Source organism: Onychostruthus taczanowskii, unplaced genomic scaffold, assembly GCF_017590055.1.
Source record: "Onychostruthus taczanowskii isolate IOZ18803 unplaced genomic scaffold, ASM1759005v1 scaffold81, whole genome shotgun sequence".
NCBI classification, from domain to species: Eukaryota; Metazoa; Chordata; class Aves; order Passeriformes; family Passeridae; genus Onychostruthus; species Onychostruthus taczanowskii.
The window spans coordinates 1,875,489-1,893,671 of NW_024506002.1; the positions used below are offsets into that span (position 1 = coordinate 1,875,489).

The following is an 18,183-nucleotide window of genomic DNA, read 5'->3' on the forward strand; positions in this document are numbered from 1 at the left end:
CAGCCACCCGAGCAGGACCCGCCTGCACACCTGGGGTAGCTTCACAGCTGTACCACGGGCACAGGGCTCCCTGCAAAGTCCCTTTTCAGATGCACCTGGGATGTCCAAGAGGTTCCTCATGGACCTCAAGGATGACAGCCTTCCATTGACATCTCCAAGCAGAACTAAAATTTACTCATTGACTGTTCCACTGACTGCAGCCCACCCCATGTGTATGGACACAGGATATTTCCCCCTGCTGTTGACAGCCATATTTATTATTTTTAATCTATGCCCATAAATTGGCAAGTAGGGGGAAGCAGATAAAATGGAAAGAGGAGCTCTCAGGAGATCAGTTGGACTCATTAAATGTTTGGCACTCTGTGATTATCCTTTGGCAATGAAATGCCACTGCTACATTTTAGCAGGGAACACGATACCTTAATGTACAGGAGAATCTCCTCAGCCCAATTCTGGCACTCTTGAGAGAGGAGAAATTCAATCATCTGTGACCTGGATTGTATTTTTTAATGTCTGCCAAGCTAGATAAAATACTTAAATATTCACTTTTATATCAGCCCACATGAGGATTTGAGCATTTCAGGTTGTGTAACTCAGCATGGCCTACTTTGGGGGGAAAGTACAGAAATAGGCACACATGTACAAACCACTGAGTGTGCAGCATGTGGGGCAGACAGACAGTGTTAATTAGTGTGGCACACTCCCAGCAGCACCACCCAGAGCAGCCAAGGAATTGGTGTCACTTCTGTTGGACTGCAAAGGTCACCTGAGCAAAAACCAGGTGATTTGACTCAAAGAGAGGTGGTGGAGCGTGGCTGAGTCCCTCAAGGGAAGGCACTGAGGATGGAATGGCTCTCATGGGACTGTGGTGTTAATGCTCCAGTGTGGAGGTCCTGGAGTTCCTTTCCCACCTGAATGATTCCTGGTGCTTCCCTGCCCTGTGGGGCTGCTGGGAGGGTTGGGAAGAGCTGGGTGTGCCATGGCCAGGCCAGGAATGGGTGTCCAAACCCACCCTGAGGGCACTTCTCCAGCAGCCCCACCAGACAGCTCTCTGGGGTGAGGATGGGGGATCCCACCCCTGCTACCAAGAGAGCTGAAGTGTTTCCATGGCAGTTGTGGTCCCTGAAGAGGAGGGTGGTGATGTTTCCCACCAGCTGGCAGCGCTGGCAGGTCGTGGTGCTGCTGGCTTTGCAGCTGGGAATGTGAGCTGGGTTTGTGCTCTCAGGGATTTCCCTCAGCAGAGCAGGACGGGTGAGGACGTGCTGGGGCTGCTGGGATGGGTGCTCTTACACCAGAGGGGACATTGGGGGGTGTAAGAACACAAAGATGTGAGGAAATGGGGGTGAGCCTTTCCTGCCCCCCTGGGGCTGCCAGCTGTGCATCCGCTCTGCACAGATGTGGCCTGAGTGACCCAAATGACCTTTAGGGTCCCTCCCAGCCTTCCTGTGATTGCCAAGCACTTTGCCCTGCCACGGCACCAATCCTGGCAGTGCCAGTCCCAGCAGGGGTGCTGTGAGGTGGCAGGGCCGTGGGACAGCCCTGACCTGCCCCACAGCCACGGATCCTGCCCCATTGCACGGCCCCATGTGTCACACACAGAGCAACTGGTGCATGAAAAGAAGGGACCTGGTCCTGCAGGGGCACTGGGCTGCCCTCAGCTCCCACCAGGACTGGCTCAGCTCTGCAGAACTGGGACAGTCCCCGAGCCAGGGATGAGCCAGTCCCCTGTGTCCCTGAGCCCCTTCCAGGCCAGTGGGGCTCCTCAGCTCTGCTGGTCCCACAGTGACTCTGCAGCCCCTCCACCTCTGGAACAGAGAAGAGCAGCTCCACCAGCCCCTGCTATTTTCTCTCACAAAGGGTTATTACTCTTCCTAAATTACCTAAATAAACCAAATTTCTCTTCGCTTACACATGGTTTTGTGGTTTTATCTATGTTAGTAATGCTCCACCAGAAACTCCACCTTAACTGTTGCCCTGAATTTTTACTCTGCCTCCTTCTGAACCTGCTCCAGCCAAACCTCAGCTGCCTTTCCAAGGAAAGCAGGTCCTGAGCATTGCAAGGGCTCTGCAAAAAGCTCTTGCAGCCATTTCCCTGCATCTCAGAGGGTCAACACCAGAATCAAGAGCTCTCAGTGTGCACCAGGAATTCCCTGGTCACCTGCAGGGCACGGTGTCTCCCTGCCCCTCTGGTCACTCCTGCTCCTTGGGTTTTGCAGATGAGTTATTCCCTGTACCCTGTTGCTTCTTGCCTTGCCCTCTCCCACATCCCAAATCCCTTCTGCACCCCTGCTCAAGCCTACAAAGCAGCACAGCTCCCAGCCCGGGTGTGGAAGGTGTCATATCCAAGGGACAAGAGACCATTTTGTGCCACTCAGGAGAAGGGAGAGCTCCTGGGGCATTTCCCAGCCGCTGGGCAGAGGATTCACCACACCTGGCCATGAGGGGTTTGTCACTGGGGGCAAATGAGCAGATGTTTGGGACATTGCTCAACACCAGCATTTCCCAGGAAATCAGCAACCTGCTCTAGTGGAAGGTGCCCTTGGCAAGGGATTGGAATGAGATGATATCTTTAAGATCCCTTTTATCCCAAACCATTCTAGGATTTTGTGAATTTAACCATCAGCATTTGGGTCTCCATATCCTCCCACCTCTTTTACAGGTCTGGCTGCTTCTACATAGCCAAAATCCTTCTGAAGTAGCCATCACCTGCAGGGCTACTGGGAGAGGCAGGGAACTGTGCACAGAGCTCAGGCTTTGTCTGTTCAGGGACTCGTGATCCAGGGGAACACAAGAGGGGGTCTGGGGACATCACACTGGCCAATCCACAGCTGGTCCTGGCCCGTTTTCCACAGGTGGGGAACCTCTCCCAACTCTCTGCAGGTTTTCACACCTGCCTGTGATATTTCCAGTATTTCCCTCCCCTTTGCTCTGCCTTCCTCTGTGCCTCCTCCCTTTGCAGCGCTTTGAAAAGTCCTCCATGGGTCACGCTCTGTTTTGATGGGAAAACAGGGGCTGGTTACCCAGCTCCTCCATCAGTGTCCATACCTGGGACAAGGGATGGAGCAGGATCAGGTAGGGGGAATCAGTGCCTGGCTCTGAGCTGATCTCAACTGTACAGGCACAGTTTGTGGGGTTGCAAAGTGCAAGTTCAGAGTTTACCTGAAAGCAGCAGATTGTCTGATTCACTTTTTCCCAAATCACACTGAAATGGTGGCACGCTGAGGCCAAGGAGAGCTGGGCTTGGGGGAGCTCCCTGGACACCTCTACTCCTTCACTGGAAAAGGCAGGACAAGCCCAGACAAGGCTGGGTCTCCCTGCCAGCCACTCCAGCCTGGCCTTCCCCCGCTGCTCCTAGAAAACCAGCTCTGAGAATGGACACAGGCTATCCACTAACATAGGTCACTAGCACCTCGGGCTGCTCATGCAGCCTGGTCTGGTGGAGGGTGTCCCAGTCCTGGTTGGACTAGATGGGCTTTAATGGTGCCTTCCAACCCAAAGCATTCCACGATTTTCCAGGGAGCAACAACACAGGGGTATGACTGCTACTAAACGTGGTGTGTTGCTCTGTAGGGAAGGAGGCTCCTGCCCACACGCTGCCTTTGGAGCTGCCTGACCCCAGAACCACCAGCAGCAGCGTCCCCAAGCCCACCCCTGAGCTCCCGTGGTGGCACCAGCTGTGCAAACAAGGCTTCTTCTCCAGGAGCTTCTCGTTATCACAATTAATATTTAGCTGGAAAAGCACTGCTGCCTCTGGGGCTCCTTCTCTCACAAAGCACACTCAAGGCCAGTCTCCGCTCTTGCTCCAGGTGCAAATCTGGAGTAATCCTATTAACCTGCCTTCAGAGAATTTCAGAAGTCATTAACTGTGAAGGTGCTGCTAATTTCTGGTCTCACTGCCTCCGAGGTGTATCCTACCAGTGCTGCTGCTGCTGCTGCTGCTGCCCGAAGGGTTTTGGACATAGTGTAAAAGCAAAGCTCCTGACCGAGCGGGGCCCCCGCCTGCCGGCAGCGACCTTGGGGAGGTGCCCACACACACCTGGAGGTGCCCATACACACCTGGAGCAGAGCTGGAGCCCCGAGCCCGCCCAGCCCGGGGCCCTCAGTCCGACCACTCGTTATCGTCCAGCTCGGAGTCGTCGTCGGACTCGCTGTACTCCACCGCGATCCGGCGCGACAGGATGGTCGCCACGTCATTGCCCACGGGCTCTTTCTTGGCCTCTTGTTCCCACTGCTCCTGGACCTTCCGGAGTTGGATTCCTACAGGAAAAGGGGGGAAGGCTTCAGGGGGGAGTGCACCCAATGTGCAGCATCCCCCCCCAGTTGTAAAGTATTGGCTGAGACAAGAGGGAGGCTGCCCTGGTGGTTACAAAGTTATACGGGATGACAGGATAGGGTTGGTAGGACAAGAGGGAATGGTTGTAAACTGGGAGAGAGTGGGCCCAGATTGGATGTCAGGAAGAAATTCTTCTCTGTGAGGCTGGTGAGGCCCTGGCAGAGGTTGCCAGAGGAGCTGTGCCTGTTCCTGGATCCCTGGAAGTGTCCAAGGCCAGGCTGGACAGGGCTTGGAGCAGCCTGGGACAGTGGGAGGTGTCCCTGCCCAGGGCAGGGGGTGGAATGGGTTGAGTTTTAAGATCCCTTCCATCCCAAACCATTCTAGGATTTTATGAGTATCTATGATTACAAAGCTTTATCACAGAATAAAGCTCCTCCTCTGCTTCCACTCAGCCTGAAGATACTGAACCTTCTGAAAGGTTAAATTTACCATTTGACCTGGAGATTTGCAGGAAGGGGAAATGCGAGAGACCTTGGAGCACATCATCCACTACGGCCTGGGAGGAAGCCACATGCTGGGAGCTGCCAGCAATCCACCTCCAGCCGCGGAGGTCGCATCCACCCTGCCTTTATTCCCCCGGCAAGCTCCCGCCATCCTCACCCATCACCTGGCCACCGAGCGCTCGTCTTGCCCTCGGTGCCGCCCAACTCTGCTTTGCCGCGGGGGCTCCGCTCCCCCCGGGCCGGTGCCCGCACTCACCCCTGCGGATGGCTGCCAGCAGGTCGCTCCGGGCGTCGCTCATGGGCATCAGCGGGATCTGCGGCTTGCGCGGCTCGGCGGCGGGCGCGGGCGGCGAGGCGGAGTGCGCGGGCGAGGCGGACACGGCCGGGGGCCCGGGCGGCGGGGGCGGCGGGGCCACCGGCGGTCCCATGGGGCCGCTCTGCGGCGGCGAGGCGGAGTAGGGCCCGGGGGGCGCGGGGGGCGGTGACGGGGCGTAGGACGGGGCTGCGGCCGAGCCGGGGGCCAGCGCGGGGGGAGCCGAGATGGGGCTGTCGAAGGCGGTCTGTGCCGACGGGATGACGGGCGGCGGCGGCGGCGGGGCCGGCGGCACGAAGTACTCGGCCATGGGCACCGGCTGCGGGCTGCAACGGGGGCACGGGGGTCAGCGCCACGAGAATCACAGAGCCCGGGGATGGCCGAGATAGGACGGACCCGCAGGGGTCATCCAGTCCCACTCCTGGAACATCCCAACAGTCCCACCCCCGGGCATCCCTGGGAGCTCTGTCCAAACGCTCCTGGAGCTCCGGCAGGTTTGGGGCTGGGACCATTCCCTGGGGAGCCTGCTCAGTGCCCTACGACCCTCTGAGGGAAGAAACTTTTCCTGATATCCAACCTAAACCTCCTCTGACTCAGCTTCAGGCCATTCCCTCGGGTCTCATCACTGGTCATCACAAACAAGAGATCAGCATCTACCCCTCCGCTTCCCCTCAGGAATTTGTGGACTGCAGTGACCTCTCCCCTCAGTCTCCTCTGCCAAATGCCCTTAACCACTCCTCACAGGCTTCTCCTCAAAGCCCTTCACCGTCTTCATGGCCTCCTTTGGACACTCTCTAGTATCTCAATGTCTTTTTTATATTGTGGTGCCCAAAATTGCCCCCAGTATTCAAGGTGAGGCTGCCCCAGTCCAGATCAGAGCAGAACAATCTCCTGCCTTGCCTGGCTGGTGGTGCTGGGCCTGATGCCCTCTAGGGCACACCTGGTCCCCCTGGCTGCCAGAGCACTGCTGACTGAAGGATTTCCCATTACCCATCCAGCATCCATCACCCATCCCATCACCCATCACTCATCCAGCATCCATCACCCATCCCAGCACCCAGCACCCATCCCAGCAACCAGCTGGCTCCGCTCTGGCTTGGTTTGCTCTGAATCCCAATGAAAGCTCTGTCCCAGAGCCAGAAGGGTGGTGGAGCTCTGCAGGTGGGATGGGCTATGGGTAATGCAGTGGTGGAAGGCAGGCAATACCCCAGGGGCAAACCCTCCATCCACCCTGCCCCCTTATCTGGGATGACATTACCCCAAAAGCACTGCTGACTGATTTGGCCTCTCACCAGCAGTTTTGGACCATGAAAGCTGCAGGAACGGGGTCTGACCCCCTGTTTCTGGGCTGATGGAGCAGGAGAGACCTCCCCTGCAGCTTTCCAGCCCAGAAACGGGGGGTCAGACCCCCAGCAAGCCCCCCTTCCTTTGGACACCCCTCCACCAGCGAGCAGGCGGAAGCTTTACCCGTAATCCTTGACTAGGTGTGGTCTGGGCCCGTTGAGGACGGCCTCGGGGGGCGGCGGGGCGTGGGGCTGCTGCAGGCGGGTCAGGCTGTTCTGCCGGCTGCCCGCGGCCGGCCGGAACACGTGCTCCGGGGGGTTGGTGGCCGCCAGCCCCTCCTTGTGCTCCGCAGGGGCCAGGTGGGCCGCCGGGGCCAGCAGCTGCGCGGGGTGGTTGGGGCTGGCCGGGTACGAGTGGTCGGCGGCGTCCGACGCGTAGGACCTGCAGCACAGGGAAAGCCGGCTGTTGTACTCCTGAGGGAGCTCGGGGGTGTGGGTTTGGGAGTATTTTGGGGTTCAGATGACAAAACAAGAAAAGGCCATGAAAATATCGATGTACAAGACAGCAGAGTGAGAGCAGAGGGGAGGAGGACACAACAGAGCTGAACCACTCTCTTCCCGTAGCTGCGAAACGCAAAGTGCTCCGGTTTTATCCCAGCGCCAAGGCTCCTCCTGAGCTCCAGGATGACACCCTGGGGACACCAGCTACCCACAGGCTAACAGCTGAGCACCCCAACCCTGCTGTGGGCAACACGTCCCCCACAACGACGGAGAGGAAGAGCAAAGCAAAGGAGAGCCGTGAGCTGAAGGTGTAGGAGGTAGAACCTGCCTATTATCTGGGGACAGTGATCCTTCCGATGACGCCATGTGATAGGGGGATGGTGAGAACCTGTTATCCGGCCGGAACTCTTTATCATACGCCATCATGTTCCACTCCAGGCGCCGGTTGCGGGCTTTCCTCACTTTCTTCACCTCCCGGGTGGAGTCCTCCACCAGCCGCTGCTCCTGCAGGGACACAGAGCCATGGCTCCATCTCCAGCCCGGCTCCCTGGACCAGGAGCAGTCCCTGGGGAGCGTCACCCAGCCCTGTGAGATGCACCCAGTGCAGGGAATGGGAGCATGAAGGGTGCACCAGGAGGTGGCTGTCCCCAGGTCCCGAGCACCCCCAGCTCCTGCCCCCTTGTCCCCCTCCTGCCCCCACCCACCTTCTGCCTGCGCTTCTCCTTCCTCTTGTCTTCTGTCGCCTGCAGCATCTTCTCCTTCCATAAGTTGAAGAAGTAGGAGGGGTCGGTGTAGAATTTGAGGCCATCCTTCTTGTCATCCCTGGGGGTTAGAAAGGTGGGGGAGAGGATTACCAGCCACAGGAGAAGACCCCCGTTCCCATTCCCGAGGGCTTTGGGATGACCATGACCATGAGCTGCTGCCCCACCACAGACACATCCAACACAGCAGCCACCACCTGCAGGCTGTGGACACATCCCAAGCATCCCACACAATGGGGGTGGCAGCACAGCACACAAGTGGGGGCACTCCTGATCCCTTCATGGAAGGGACCCCTCGGAGCCCCAGGACGAGCTGTGCCCTGTACCTGTAGGGCGTGAGGATGTTGAGGGGCGGGGGTTTGTCGCAGCGCTGGTACATCTCCATCACCGGGTTGGGGATGGAGTTGCGGGACACGACCTGCTGGTTCTGCACCGTGGAGCTCTTGAAGGCTTTCCTCATGTTGATGTCCTGCAGTGAAACTGGGGGGCACAGGAAGGACAAGGGATGCAGGGGTGGCCTCAGCCCGCCGAGCACGGCGGGGCAGGGTCCGGCCCCGAGGGCACGTCTGGACATCGCCCCAGACCAGCCCCGGCCCCTCACCTTCCTCCACGGTGGAGTCCAGCTGCGTCACCTTGATGACCAGCAGGTCCACCCTCTCCTGCAGTGAGTTCATCCTCATGTAGAAGCTGTTGGCTTCGTTGAACAGCTCTCCAAAGATGTCCTCTGCATGCCTGCCTGGCAGGGGACAACGCGCCTGTCACAGAGGTGGCTTGCCCAGCTCAGCCCATCCCTGGAGCACACACCTCCCCACTGGCTCCATGGGTGCTCTCCCCAGCCTGGATTTCTGGGAGCTGAGCCTCATTCTCTCTCAAAGTGATGCAAGGAGGCCGGGGAGTCCAAATGAGTCCCCCTTTCCAGAGAGAGCAGCACCCACTGGGGCACAGAACATTCACAGTGCCCCAAAGAGCCCTTGGATCCATCAGGCCAGATCAACCAAAAAAAATGACCAAAAATCACACAACATGACCTGGGGAAATTCTGCCCAGGTAGAAAGCCAAGAGCAGGGCAGTGGGGACAGTGCCACAGCAGGGAGGACCTACAATTTGTTTCACTTTATCCTGCATCTCTCAGTGCATCCCTACAACAGCTTATTGATTTATGGTTATTTATTTAGGATTATTTAACTTTTTATTAGGGTTATTCCTGTCATGGAGCTGAGTGAGGTATCTGGCAGAGCACTGCTGATATCTGTAGGCTACAGCACCCATCCCATCCCATCCCATCCATCTCCCCAGATCCTCAGGGTTTCCTCCAACTCCACCTCTCAAACAATTCCCCAGATCAGGGCACTTTCAGAACCTCCTCAGAGCACTCACCAGCCTTGTCCTATTTGATTCCCTTTTCCCTGGACTAGGAAGCCTGAGCAGACGTGGGTGCTGCTTGTGTGAGCCCTGGCACTTCCAGCAGCTCCCTACACCCTGGGTTTATTTTTCTGGGAGTATTTTAGAGCAGAAGCTACTTCTGGAGGTGTGTGAAAGAGGGGGGGCCCTGAATAGCTTCTCTCTCTATTTTAAGTGGATATTCAGCATGAAATAGGTTGCCCCTGTTAAACCTTCACGCTGGTGTGTGCAGTGCTCTCATCTGCCCCTTTCCTGCTGAGATCAGTCCCAGGGCAGGGAGACAGCTGCAGGTTTAGACCTTTGATAGAGACCTCTCTTCCTCAAAAAGCTCTAACTTTAAAAAAGAGTAGCTTGGGGTATTTTAGATCTTCACCTGGCCTTCCTATTTCTGGCCAAGTGGAGAAGCAAGGGGATCCTGAAGGCTTTCCATCCCCCACTGCACAGACCAGCTGTGGGAGGAAAATGGGTCTCAAAATGGGTCTCAAAATGCCAGGTTCCCATTTTGAACTTGGCCAAAAAACCCAAAAAACCAAAAACCAAAAAAAATCCCATCCAAAAAACAAACATACATATATATATATATATATATTATATATATATATAAAATACAATTATAACAAATATAAAATAATATAAAAGAATTTTTTAAATTAATCATAATAACAATAACAATTTATTCTAGAAATAATTAATTCTATACAATTATATGAGTAATTATTATATATAATAAAAAAAAAATAGAAAATTAAAAAGTAGGAGCATCCTCCTATTTTCAACAAGCTGGCTAATTCCCACTGAATTAGGAGTGGCTGCACACGGCTCTCACACAACCCCTGTTCCTCTGTGTTTGAAACTGGTGGGGTGACTGTGGCATCCCAGTGCCATCCCATTGCCATCCCAGTGCCATCCAGTGCTATCCCAGCACCATCCCAGCACCATCCCATTGCCATCCCAGCACCATCCCAGCACCATCCCAGTGCCATCCCAGTGCCACCCCGGTGCCGTCCCACACCAGGTGGCTGTGCCCTGACTTACTGAGGCTGCCCAGCTGTTTGATGATGGCAGCCAGCGTGCTGTTGGTGACACACTCCAGCTCACTCGTCACCCCATCGGGAAGGGCCCCCCGGCACAGGTGCCGGGGCTCGATGTTCCTCTTCACCAGCGGCATGGCGAGCCCTCACGCCTCTGCTGGGAAAGGAGAGGAAGGAAAAATCAAAATACACAGCTCTCACCATTGTCTGTCCCCCCACACTGCCTCAGCCTTCTCCAGGAGGTTCCTCCTGCCCCGCTGGGACACGGCAGGTACAGCAGGGCTTTTCCAAGCAGGGCACGGATGCACTCTGGGGGTGCAACCCTTGGGGTGCTGTGAGCACACAGATGGCAGGGTGGAGGTGAGGACTTTGTCCCTACCTTTGTGCCACGCTTTGTGTCCTTTCCCACTCGCTTCCCAGAGCTGTTCAAAGCAGGAGCAAGCTCCCCTGTGCTGCAGCCCTTCAGCTGGCCCCGAACAGCCTCGTCCAGCCCAAAGAGAAGCGAGGAAGCGCTTGTAATGCCATTATTTCCAGCTCACTGCAGCCTCTCCAGGGTTTTATTTGTGCACACACTACACTGAGACAAGCTGCTGTGGCCAGCTCATCCCAGCTCCCTGCATGGCCCCCACAGCATCCCTGGGTGCCCCCACAGCTCCTGTGTGCACTCTCACAGCATCTCTGGATGCCCCCACAGCATCCCTGGGTGCCCCCACAGCTCCTGTGTGCACTCTCACAGCATCTCTGGATGCCTCCACAGCATTTCCAGGTGCCCCCATAACTCCTGTGTGCCCCTACAGCAACTTTGGGTGTCCCCACAGCATTTCTGGGTGTCCCCATAGCTCCTGTGTGCCCCCACAGCACCTCTGAGTGCCCCCACAGCATTTCTAGGTGTCCCCTTCTCCACTGTCCCCCTCTGAGCTGGGGATGGTTTGTTTTTTACAGGGTTTAAGGAGATGTAGGGAAACCAAAGGCTTCATCCCCACTGAGGGCACCCATGGGAGCTGCAGGGAAGGATGAAGGAGGGGCACCCTGGGCTGTGGGGTGCTGGGGACAGGGTACCCCGCTGGTGTAAAGGGTGAATGGTGGGAAACAGGCTGGGAAAAGAAGCAAAAAAGGAGCATTTATTATCCATGGTGGTGTCTCCTGGGACTGGGACACAGACCCTGGGACTGCGACTGGGACTGGAACTGAGACTGGGACAGAGACCCTGGGACTGGGACACAGACACAGACCCTGGGACTGGAACAGAGACCCTGGGATTTGGACAGAGACCCTGGGACAGGGACACAGACCCAGGGACAGGGACACGGACAGGCAGCCACCCCACACAAGGGGGTCTTGGGTGCCACGAGTGCCTCGGGGCTCAGCCCAGCTCCCAAAGCAAAGGCAAGCTGGTGGCTGGGCTGATAAGGACCAGAGGGCACCAGCAACATTCCCAGAGAGCAGAATCCCTCTGTTTCATATCCCCACCCGCCCCATCTTTCCCAAAATGTTGGCAGCCAGGGAGAAGCAGCTTCCGTCAGCCGCCGTGAGCGGAGCCAGCGCTGCTGCCCCAGCGGAGCCAGCGATCCGCAGAGTTCACATTTTTTGGCCCCGGCAGCGCTGGACAGAACAGTTTCCCATTGACAGCACCCGGCCAGCGCTCCCAGCAGCGGCAGCAGCTCCTCCGCTGCTTTCAAATGCAAATTCCAGCTCCCTCCGAGAAGGAGCCCGGAGCCTTTCCTAGGGCTGGGCTCTGCCCGGGGTGCCCGGGAGGGACCCGGCGCTGAGCCCTCCGCAGGGCTGCGAGGGGCTTCGGGCTCAGAGCGAGCTCTGTGTCCCCAGTGCTCCCCAGAGCCACTGCTCACGGATGGGGTGATGTCCCCGCCTCCCAAAAATCAAGATTTCTGTCGGCTGTTTGCTCCCGTGTGCCAGCAATTGCAGGGATCTCTGCTCCGGCCACGTACAACCCCCTCCCCTTTCTGGGCACCCCGAGCCCCCCAGGCTGAGTAAGGAGCTAAGGCAGCTTCACCCCGAGCTGGTTTTATGTGTCCCCCCAAACCTGCCCTCAGAGGCTGAGCCCTGGCACGTCCCAGGGCTGCAGGCACCGGAGGGCACAGGGCAGAGCCCTTAACGAGCTGCCCGGGCCCAGCAATTAGGAACAGGGAACAAAGAGCCATTCTCAGCATCCCTTTGGGCCATAGCCACGGGACACGGCCACTGGACACAGCCCTGGCTCCCAGGGCTCTTTGTCCCTGCACAGGGCACAAATTCCCAGGGGGAACTGGGGCCACCTGAGCCCGCAGCCCCCACGGGGACCCTGGAGCAGAATTAAGGGAAAAAAGGGATTTTGTGGTTTGAAACTTCCCAGGAGGGACAGATTGGAAGAGAGGCAGAAAGTGGGTGGGGGGTGTGATGGCAGCATTTGGGACTGTGCCATGGGAGGGCATCCCTGGAGGAGGAAAATCCCTTTAATCTCACTCAAAAGAGGCCAAACAAAAGCTTGCAGCAGAAGGAACCAAGAAGGAGTTTGGCACATTTTTATGCAAGGAGAGCCTGTAAAAGAAATTTTGACCAAATCAGAAAAATCTGCTTTCCAACCCCCCAGTTAATGGAGCACAGGGATCAGAACCCAGGGACAGCCCTCCCCTGACAAGAGTTCTCTCAGCCTGCTGCACCAGCAGCACCAAACCTCTGACTTCTGCCTCGCAATCCCAACTGCTCACCTAAAACCTGCCATCCCTAGGCCTGTCCCGAGTCCAGTTCTCTCAGTGGGGATGGGCTGCACGTGACTCCAGCTTCATTCCTGTCCTCTCTGGCACAGCTTGCTCACCCACCAAGAGGCTGCACACAAATCCTGAGCACTGAGCCTGGCCAGAGCCTCAGCAGGGGATGCTGAGCTGTGCCCAGCACTGCTCCTGCTCCTCCTGGTGTCACAGGTGATTTCCAGGACTTCAAGGCGGTGATTTTGGGTGGCAAAATCTTTTCCTCAGACCTTCAGGAAGAGGTTCCCAAGGGCAGGGATGGTCTGGTGCAGGCTTTAGGGTCATTTACATGGATTGAAGCCTATGGGGCTTCACTCTCTCCCGGGTGGAAGGAAGCCAGGAGCCCTCAGTGGGAAGTGAGGTCAGGATGCAGAAGGAAAATGGGAGCCACAAACTCAGCAGGAATTTCTTGGAGGGTGAAGGCAGGAGAAATGGGACCAGCCAGGGGCTGGTTCAGGTTTCAGGTGCACTGTGGGGATTCTCCCACCAACTCAGCTTTTCCCTGTGACTGGAAAGAGCCAATAGCTCTAAATCTTGTACTGCGAAATGCCACAGGTGAGGGAAGACACCCACCAGCTCCCCACCTGCTTCCCAAACCCAGTGGTGCAGCTTGGAAGGGAATCACAGCCCGCTGAGCTGGCCAGGCAGGGGAGGACACGGGACAGAAACGAGCTGTTTATGGTACCCTAAGATGCTGATTTCCCCCAAGGAACAAACTGCCAGCAGCACCCCAAACGCAGAGCTGCTGGCAGCACTGAGGACAGCCCTGTGGTCCCAGAGCAGCTCTGGGCAATAAGGGCTGCCCCTGTCCCTGTAGACCAGGCTGGGCTGGGACTTGCAGCTGCTGGCCCAGGGGTGACCCCTGCAGCTGGCTCCTTCCAGATGTTATCCTTCACCTCAGCAGCACCAGCATCTGGCAGTTTGATCCATCAGGGTAGAAGAGCAGCTCTCATTTTGTAAGACAGTCCAAAAAAAGGAGTTCTGTGTCCAGCCATTGCTCCTTACATTCTTTGCAACAGCTTTCCACGTGCATAACTGCACCCTCATCCCCTCCCTGCCCCCAAAGCCACTCTGTCCCACTGGGCTGGCATTTACAGCCCTGCAGGCAGATCCAAAGTGGCCTGAAGGACCAGGTGTGCTCTGGTGGCCCTGCAAGGAGGGACAGGCTGCTGGCCACAGATCTCTCAGGTGCTGCTTAATCCCTGGGGCAGATTTCTGGGTTGGTCAGTGCCTGGCACCTGCAGCCCTGGAGCCCTGCCTGGTGTGGCATGAGAGAGAAGGGAGAGGTGTCCTGGCTCCCACCTTCCTTCACTGAGCTGTGGTGGAGCAGAGAACAGTTCTGGGGTTTGTTTTCCATGGGTGATCCCTGCAGGAGACACCTGGGGTGGGAGTGGAGCCATGGCAGAGCTGGGCAGCACTGGAGGGAAGGATGCCCAAGCTGCAATCACCAGCTGCAAACAAGGCACCTCCAATGCTTCTGATGGGATCAGGGGTGCATGGAGCAGCAGGAAGGAGGGAAACCTCCTTCACTCTTCAGACAGCCAGGAAAAGCCCTGAGTTTGGGTTTGGGGAGGATGTGAGCGTGTGTGGTGAAGCAAACCCCTCAAGACTGTGAGCTGGGGTCAGCCCTGCCCTAAGCTCAGTTCTAGGCCAAGCTTTGGGGCAGTCTGTTTGCTCAGCCCTTGCAATCAGAGCTCTTTCCCAATCTGGGCTTCCCGGGGTCCTTCTGAGCCCTGAGGAGCAGGCACTGCCAGGAACTGGGAGCTTTTGCAAGGCAGCAAATCTTTGGTCGGATGCCAGGAGCCAGAGTAGTGAAAAAAAACAAGAGATATGTTGAAAAATCTATTAACCTTGAACAAAAAAGTTTGTAAGTGAATATTAAACAAACCAGAAGTGCCACATCTTGTGGTGGCTGCTCAGGACCCTGTTTTGATGCAGAACCCTTGGAATGGATGGGTGAGGAAGGGCTGGGGGCAGGAGGGAGGCACAAAGTAGTCCTGAAATAGTGAAAGGAGCAAAAAAATCCCTGAATGTGAAGTCAGGGAAAGGACAAGAGGCAGAGTTGACACTCAGTGGGGCTTGCAGGTGCCTGAAGGAGCTCATCTTGTGGAGTTTGGCAGGATGGATCTGGTAGAGAAGAGGGCTGGGAAGGATCTGGGGGTGTGTGATGCTTCTGAGCAGCCAGAAATAGGTGGAAGGTGTGAAAGCAGCAGCTTCTCGAGGTGTTGATCTGTGGAGCTCTGCCACAGCGTGGTGGAAACCAGCGTGGGATGGTTCAAAGAGCAACAGGACAAACCTGCAGAGGACAGAGAGGCCACCAGCAGCCACCTCATGGTTGGGGGCAACCTCTGGTTCAGGTGGCCCTAAACTCCTTCCTTCCTACCAGTGAGGGCCATGGGGAGAGCAGAGCCTACAGGGGCTGGAGTTTTGTTCTCTTAGGAGAAATTCAGCCAGGAAGAATTGTGCAGGTGGCTCTTTGTGGTGCAGGGAAAATCCTGCCTGGGGGAGCTGGGCCAGATCTGCTGATTTACCTCCCACAAAATGGAGAGAGAGCCGCACCACAAGGACTCGCTGCTCCAATTTACAGAATGCATCTGCGACCACTTCTTCATTTGTTGGCAGCCCAAATGCCTGAGAGCACCAGCAGCATGACAAATGTCACTGCTCCCTGGGAAGGTGACCATTGCTCCAGAGCTGCTGTCCAAAGGTTCATTAAATGTATTAAAACCAGCTGGATCCCGAGTGTTCCCCTCGCTCAAAACAAAGCAGAGAACCTCAGTGAGAGTAAATCCTCGGGGTGGCACTGGGGGCTGGTGGGCATGGGAGAAGCACTGCCACTGCCTGCCCCTTCCTTGAGACCCTGCATCCCAAAGGAGCCTGCCTTACAAACGGTCTGGGACATGGAAACATCCCAGCCCCACTGGAGGGGCAGCAAAGCATCAGGTGGGAAACGCCCGGGAGACTGAAAGCCCCCGGGCATTTCAGTCATGGTGTTTTGTCCCCCACCCCCAGGATATCAGCTCGGGGAGGCTGGAAACCAGGGCCGAGGCTTGCTGTGAAATGAGTGGAGAGGTCTCAGCCCCGGGTGGCACAGAGGGATTTTTCTGCCGGCCAGGAACAGATTTGGGTGGAGCTGGGGAAGAGCCAGGCTCTGCTGCCAACGGGGGGAGAGGAGAGGAGAGAGGAGAGAGGAGAGAGGAGAGAGGAGAGAGGAGAGGAATGTCGGGCTGGCTGCGGGGCACAGCTCCATCGCTCCCTGGCCGGGCAGAGCCGTGACCTGTGTCCCACCGGGAAGCGCTGTCCCACCTGTCCCCCGGCCCCTCTGCAGCTCCTCCTGTGCCAGCTCCACCACGGCAGAGCCGGGAGCTCCAGCGAGCAAACACTTCACAGCAAAGTGCAACACAACGCTAAATCACAGCTAAAAATATTCCTCGGGAGCTTGATTAGTAAATGCCACCGTTGGTGGTTTGGTTTGGGGGATTTTTCCCCCCTCCTTCTGCTGTAAAATGTTTCAGCTCTAGCTGAAATGTTTCTAGCAGCACTTGACTGAGCTGCCTCTAAGCCCCACCGCTGCCGAGGGCTGGGCTCTGCAGCACCGGCCCTGCTTAGGAGGATGCCATAAAAGCAGCTGCCTCCTTGCCCCGGGGTCAGTACAGAAACCTCGTCCTGCTGTGAGTCAGGTTTAAAACAAACAGGCTCCTGGAGGGGTTTTAGCTAAATGATGTTTCTTTTAGGGTAGGTGAGAGCTAATGCTGTAAATCACAGGAGGCTTTGGGTTGGAAGGGACCTTTAAGATGATCTCATCCCACTCCCTGCCATGGCAGGGACACCTTCCACTGTTCCAGGTTGCTCCAAACCCCTCCAGCCTGGCCTTGGGCATTTCCAGAGATCCAGGGGCAGCCACAGCTGTTCAGGGCACCCTCTGCCAAGTCCTGCCCACCCTCAGAGCATTTCTTCCTGAATTTTAATCTAAATCTCTTCTCTTTTGGTTCAAAACCATTCCCCATTGACCTATCACTATTTCCTCCTGAAAAAAGCCTTTCCCTCCTTTCGATAAGCTCCCTTTAGCTACTGGAAGGGGCTCTGAAGTCTCTCCAGAGCCTTCTCTTCTCCAGGCTGAACAACTCCATCTCTGGCAAGCGGATTTTCAGGCAGTAGCTTTCCTTGGGGTTCAGTTAACATGGAGTTTGGGTTCTGTTGTTTGATTTTCTCAGAAATGGGGAGCCCTCAGTGTCCCCTGGCACTGGTCATGGAGCTGAGGGCCACTTCTCCAGGTCCTTCCCATTCACCCTTGGCTCTGTCTCTGCTGTGGAAACAGATCAGAGCATCCGTATCTACGCAAAATCCCTGCCAAAAAAGAGACATCCATCCCAATACCCTGATGCTGAAGGGAAAGAGGAGGGGGAAAGTTGTGGGTGAAACTGTGCACGACCCTCGTCCATCATCCCTCGGCCAGGAATGCCCGGGAGCAGCGGCACTGCCTTGATCTTCAGAGGAGGCGTCGGGGGCCGGGGCTGTGGGAACACAGCGCACATCTCAGCCCTGCTTTGGCTGCAAAAGATCCCTGCTGGCCCAGGAATCATGTGTTGTTTTTAATGATTCTATCACCAAAGGAAAATCTTCAATGACAGCTTTTTTTCCCCTTTGTGCCCAGCTCATTACCAGAAGGATCTCCCTCGCTCGCTGCCGGGCTGTGCGGGCAGGAGGCTGCTGAACAAACCAGCCTTTTTCTCCCCAGCATAGAAGGCGCTTTGATAAAGCGGGGAAGCCCTCGGCCAGCAGCGAGGGGCTTTCTGCAGAGCCGCCGCTGCTGCCTTTGGGAACAGCCGCAGGCAGGGCTGGCATCTCCAGGCGCGGAGCAGAGCGCTCCCAGCCAGCCCCAGGCTGCTCCCCGCGGGGCTGGGCTCTGCCTGCCGCTCCCCAGCGCGTCCATCTGGCTTTTCCCACCAGAGCTGGACCCCACAGAACTCCGGGTGGGTGTGGGGGAGAGGGGGCAGATGCCAGCCTGGAGCTGGCTGCAGCCTCGCTGCTCAGCGACGGGCGAAATGCCGCGGCTCTTCCCGCGGGGTGCAGCTCAGAGGGTGTCTTTTTGGATGAGCAGCTCTGCAAAAAAAAAAAAAAAAAAAAAGAGAAAAAAAAAAGAAAAAGCGATCTTGCTTTTCTTTTTTTATTTCTTAACACTTCTGGCTCGAGGGCTGTTGTTCGTAACTTGTCAAGATCTTGGCATTGGCGGCTGATTTGTCATCCGCCATAAAATGGAGGATGAGCATCTTTGGTTCAGAACTGGGCCAAGGGAGATGACAGCTCAAAGCAAAATATGCTTCATCTCCAGTTTTCTCCGTGGGCTTCAGCTCCCGGGAAAAAGAGCCGACA

General features: G+C 56.5%; 1 protein-coding gene across 1 annotated transcript; it reads right to left on the reverse strand.

Moving 5' to 3' along the window:
• Nucleotides 1–3,614: 3,614 nt before the first annotated feature.
• LOC121346525 (wiskott-Aldrich syndrome protein family member 3-like) lies at nucleotides 3,615–10,203 on the reverse strand. Its single transcript, XM_041424399.1, has 8 exons — nucleotides 10,071–10,203; nucleotides 8,236–8,370; nucleotides 7,961–8,114; nucleotides 7,578–7,695; nucleotides 7,202–7,377; nucleotides 6,557–6,814; nucleotides 5,033–5,415; nucleotides 3,615–4,257 (listed from the first exon to the last, which is right to left on the reverse strand). The coding sequence occupies exons 1-8, from the start codon at nucleotides 10,201–10,203 to the stop codon at nucleotides 4,100–4,102; spliced, it is 1,515 nt and encodes a 504-aa protein (XP_041280333.1). The 3' UTR covers nucleotides 3,615–4,099.
• Nucleotides 10,204–18,183: the final 7,980 nt, after the last annotated feature.